The sequence below is a fragment of the Sinocyclocheilus anshuiensis genome, unplaced genomic scaffold (assembly GCF_001515605.1).
Source record: "Sinocyclocheilus anshuiensis isolate Anshui unplaced genomic scaffold, SAMN03320099.WGS_v1.1 scaffold1284, whole genome shotgun sequence".
Classification (NCBI taxonomy): Eukaryota; Metazoa; Chordata; class Actinopteri; order Cypriniformes; family Cyprinidae; genus Sinocyclocheilus; species Sinocyclocheilus anshuiensis.
Window position 1 is genome coordinate 49373 of NW_015546083.1, and position 5639 is coordinate 55011.

At 35.8% G+C, this 5639-nt stretch overlaps 1 protein-coding gene across 1 annotated transcript in view; it reads right to left on the minus strand.

The window, feature by feature from the left end:
* LOC107699958 (interleukin-10 receptor subunit beta-like) overlaps positions 1 to 4115 on the minus strand; it is a 17262-nt gene extending 13147 nt beyond the window's left edge. Inside the window, exons 1-3 of the mRNA XM_016501420.1 lie at positions 3835 to 4115; positions 3213 to 3339; positions 2745 to 2911 (exon numbers count right to left, since the gene is read on the minus strand). Of these exons, the coding sequence (XP_016356906.1) occupies positions 2745 to 2911; positions 3213 to 3339; positions 3835 to 3895 (355 nt within the window). The 5' untranslated portion in view covers positions 3896 to 4115. The remainder of the gene's footprint in view (positions 1 to 2744; positions 2912 to 3212; positions 3340 to 3834) is intronic.
* Positions 4116 to 5639: the final 1524 nt, after the last annotated feature.

Sequence of the window (5639 nt, forward strand, 5' to 3'; positions counted from 1 at the left end):
AAACGTTTTTTTTTTTTTTTTTTCATAACATACACTGTGCAAATTACTTCATTATCTCATGTCTTCTCCCCTTCTTTTTATTTTCTCCCCATCTTCTTTTAAAGAATGTATTTTATTGTCCTCGGTCCAGTTTGGTTTACATTTCTTGATTCCAGTATAGTAAAGGTGGTTAGCAAACAGGACGAGAAACCCAGAGCTGTGTCACGGCTAGGACACCTGAACAAGTGTTCATGCATCATTCTGTACTTTTGTGCTAAAATTCCCAGTGGCAATTTTCAACTTTAAAAATTAACAAAGTGGCGTTGATGCATTTGAAGTTGCATGAAAAACAGTGCAAATGGAAATATTAAAAAGCCAGTGTGCCAATATTATGAACGGTCAGCATGTTCACCTACAGTTTGGTTAGAAACACACAAACCTTTTCATTTTTTATATTCATCTATGCATGAACAAATAATGACTTAAACATAATATTCTCACTTAACAACTAGCTAAAACAGAACAAATACTGAGGTTGAATTACAAGAGGCTTTCATCTCTAGCTGGTATAGATGGCTTTTCCATAGATTTGTTTTAAAAGCTTTTTTACCTAAATAAATTAAATAAATTATAAATTGATTGAGGATATATGTATACTCACTCTATAGAGACTCAATGTTTATCAGAAACACTTGAACAAGCTATGATAACCCTCTGACAAGCCTGGTAAAGACTCCTGTCTGTGCGGCTCCTATAGACTGATCTCATTGCTTAATTCAGATTATAAGATATTTGCGAAAAGTATTGCTTTAAGATTGGAAAAAGTAATTTCACAATTGGTACACATTGATCAGACAGGATTTATTCAGTATAGATCTCTTGTTGATAATGTTCAGAGACTTCTGAATGCAATTTTTTCTGCTTCGCAGGTGGACATCCTTGTTATTGATGTTTCTTTAGACGCCAAAAAGGCCTTTGACCGAGTTGAATGGCCATATCTGATCTCAGTCCTTCAAAAGATTTAAAAATATTTTTTGTCCTAAATTTCTCAATATGGTTAAGATGCTTTATAACCACCCAACAGCAGTCATTCAGACCAACACTGAGATCTCGGCTCACATTTCCTTGCAGCGAGGCACAAGACAGGGTTGCCCACTGTCTCCCCTTTTATTTGCTCTAGCGATAGAGCCTTTAGCTATTCCAATTCATTCATATGATGCTATTTGTGACTTCACAGTCCTTCAGTCTCAGCATGTAATTTTATTATATGCAGATGATACCATGCTGTATTTGACTAATTTGACTAATATAAACCAGCCTTGACAACTTTATTACAAGAGTACGGCTATAAAGTTACTGTGAATATGCATGTTTCTATGCCTCTCAATATGGCTCACATTTTGTGTGACTTCCCACAAGACTTCCACAAGACTTCCCCTTAAAAATTTTCAATTTTCTTGGAGTACAGATAAATTCACATATCGGGGATTACAAATACCCAGGGATCTTTCTCTATTATTGTATATAACTTAAACTATGCCCCTTACTTAGAGTAGATCTCTAGATTCTATCAAAATGACTGTTCTGCCAAACTGTTTGTATTTGTTTCAGACACTCCCTCCTGTGTTGCCAAAGCCTTTTTTCAAGGATCTCCATGGAATTATTTGAAGATTCTTATGGTCTTGTTCTGATCTAGAGGACTACTGGAAAGGTGTCTTGGAGATCACTGCTATAGTTGTTTGCACTAATATACCCATGGAGCCCAGACTTACCTTTCTGGGGGACACTTCACTTAATGAACAAAATGGGGTTAATCTGAGGTTTGTAAGAATAGCTCTTCTAGCAGCCATAAAATGTATGATGTAGAAGTGGAAGGATTCAGGTCCTCCTTCGACTTCTGTGTGGACTAAGGAGGTATCATATGTGCCTCTTGAGAAAACAACATTTTGTTTAAAGAAACGTCAATGAAGACGTCTGTTTGTAAAACACTGGGGCAACTTGCTCTCTTATCTGGGTATAACAACAGGACAGAATACATAGACCTCATCTAAGTATCTATTTTTTTTATTACCTATATTTTGTTTTATTCGGTTTACCTGTGGCACTGTGGAATTGTAGGGTTGTGGGATTTGGGATTTTAGGGTTGTGTTGCAGGGCTGTATGGGAAGATCTGTTCAAACTAATTTGTATGTTGTACTGTATATCTTACAGTAAAACTTAATAAACAGCGTTAAAAAAACACACACAATGTGCTTGAATTTTAGTATGCTCTATATGACCTGCTTAAATAATTTCCATAACTCAAATATTGTATTACAGCTGTATAGATAACCAGCAACCAAACAGTTGCTGGTCCCCAATGACTTTCATAGTATGGGAAAAAAATACTATGGAAGTCAGTGAGGATCAGAAACTCTTTGGTTACCCACATTCTTAAAAAAAATAAATCTTCTTCTGTGTTGAACAGAAGAAAGAAATTCATACAGGTTTAGAACAACTTGAGGGTGAGTAAATGAGGTTTTGTATTTTTTTTTCTGGGTAAATTTTCCCTTTACAGTGTTTTTTTTTTTTTTATACAACTGGGCCCTGAAAATTTTCTTGAATGCACTGTATGATCATTCATTTACCTATAGGTCCACTAGAACATTCTAACTGTGTTCTAGAATGGCCCAGTCAAGATTTTGTGGAATGACTTACAAATTTCTCTACTGGCAACAAAGTCAAAATAAGCATAAATGTATAAGAAGATAAATTAAGTGACTCACTTATTAAATCCACCGCTAACTCTTTAGTTTCCACCCAATCAGAAGTCTCTCCATGTAGTTCTGCCCGAACACGAAGTTGGTAAGTTCCAAAAATGGAAACGCTGTCAGTGAAATCACAGCTCAGTGATGAGCTGCTTAGACATACTGGCTCATACTTATCCCATCCTCTACAGGGAGAAAATTAAAAAACAATTAACATAACAAAAATGAATAGAGATCAGCACAGCTTCACACACAGACTGCTTCTAAATCCTTTGTACACTGTTTTCCTTAATGATTAAAATTTGACTTTTGTCTCTTTTCAAAGACAGGTCTCTTTTTTAAGACCTGACAAGACATCCTGGGATTTAAAACAGGTTTTAGTATATAATTATTTTCAAGCTGCTGCTGCTTATGCCAACCTACATTTGTTAAAACCTTCTTTAGTGCACTTATCACCCTTGACCTGCCTTTTGACCAGTAACTTACTTCTTTTCAGAAGTGTAGTTGAAGACTGTATTCGTGGTGCTTTGTGGTGGATCCCATTCCAAAACTAGTCCCATGTTCAGAGAAATCACTCTCACATTCTCAGGGGCTGGGACCTTCTCTGACAACACTCAAACACACAAATATATAGATATTTAATTAAACGGCTGCCACAAAGGTTTACTAAAATACACACTACCACAACCAAGGGAATTGTGCAGCGACCAACAAATGTTAAACAAATCAAAACTATATTTCCTAAACTGGATCTTAACTAAATACAAATTAAAAACACAAATAATACAATTCATTAAAATGTTGCGCCTATAAGCCTATAGTGTAGTATAGTTGTTACAGTTAGCCCAGAAATGTGTCTGACTCTCTGTTGACGTGAATGTTTTTGTCTGAATCATCCAGTAATACAGAAACAGGAAGTTCAGAATATTTACTGTCAGACACAGACATGTTTTCCCCCTAACACACTGCTTAATACCACAACTGAAGTTTTATAACAACAAAGCAGTGATAAAGAATATGAACTAGTAGCCTACAAGTGTTTTTTTTTTCTTTTCTTTTATTACTGAGGTACTTTCATTCGTGTAAAGCCATTACGAATAAAACTTACCTGTTCTGACGCAGACGATATAAAACAATAAGACCACAGACAGACAGGATAAAACGGTCATCCTTCTTCTTTAAAAGAGCAGGATCCGCCGTATAAAGTTCACAGACAGTTTGTTCTTACTGTATGTTTGCGCGTTGAGAGCGCGTATACAATATGTCGTTTATTTCCTTGTATGTGAGCAGGTCAAAGCGAAAGAGAACCGAACACGCACGCAGATTAACAGTACTGCAGCCCACGTTTACTAGAAATCAGCAGCGGAAGTGCAGGCGGAGTTACTGACAACAGAATGAGCATGAAAGAGAATAATGTTTCTTCCACGACGTGGTGAACTAATTTATATAGCGAGAGTTGCTTCTGGAACCATGTTGTCGTTTTTTTTTTTTGCCCTAAAGGTTTATAGGCATTGGAAACCTGACATCACAGAGACTTGTAGGATGGATATCATATTTGAAAAATAAATAAATTGCAGTTATCCATTGGTCCGAGCCATTGGTGCTTGGACCCCGAATGATTACCACTTCATTAAACGTAGCATGTTTCTTCATAATAGCTGGATCTCTATGTACAAAGTCGTGAGAAACATGGTGTAAAGCTGATGAGTGCAAAGTTTGGTAATAATCTGATGAATGGTCTGAAATTTGAAAAAGTCAGTTTTTCAGAATATTAAAATGGCAGAAAAATGTTATAGAAATAAATAAAATGTATATAAATTTTGTGGGGCTTGACAAATATTCAGTAAAACAATCATTTTGATGCTAGTTTGCAGAGATCCCAGGTTTTTTGCAAATACATAAATTTGTTTATTGTAGTGCCACCTTGTGGCTGATTCTCAGCAAATTTGATAGACAACCTCCTTTTGATAGTATGCATAAACTTGCGAAGTTTCATAATGGTTGGCCATGCAGATTTGATGTTATTAATAGCTGAAATTTGATTTGCTGTTGGCAGCCATGCTTGTTGGTTTAAACTTGAGATATTTTGATTCTAGCCCTTTATGGTTCCATTTTGATCTAAAAAAAATTACACTGATTCAGAGTTTTCATTTTACTACATTACCTGGAAGAGTTTAAGCACTGTTTTAGGCACAGATCTCTGTGTGGATCACACAGATGTGTGGTGAACTCAAAAACAAAGGAGAGCTGGATCCAAATGCAGTGTTTAATAAGCAAAACAAAAGTACAACACAATTCAGAAAACACTAAGGAAACAAATCCAACACTGGGGTTTAAATACATACTGACATGCTGACAAGACACACCTGGGAACAATAAGGGAGTAATAAAGGAAGCCAAAAGAACTACAAAATGACTACAAAGACACCACACAACTTAAAAGTCCATATAAAATAACAGGGCACATGTGACCGTTCATACAAAAATCTCACTGGATTGTTACAATTAAAGGATAAAAGGAATGTTTGGAAACTGATATTTTCTACTTGAACACTAAAGCAAATGAAAGAAATAACAATTTTAAAAAACCAAGACAAACAACCCACTAATCAATCTGTGAAACAACAGATCAGCTAGAATCCCAAACAGTGGACTATAATTTGCAATGGCTACAATTATATTCTGTTGGAACTCTGTAGTTGTGACATGAGGGATGTAAGTTAAGTGTTTCCACCTTGAACATGAATTACACCTATAAAGAGTCAAGCGACTTAAAATTAAATCAACGCACGTCAAGTATGTTGAACTTTATCCTGTGAACACAGTGTGAATCTATATATCATTTCCATCGTAAAGCTTTCAGAGATGTCAATATCTTGTTACAAGCTGTGCAGAGGGCATAAATGTCACCTT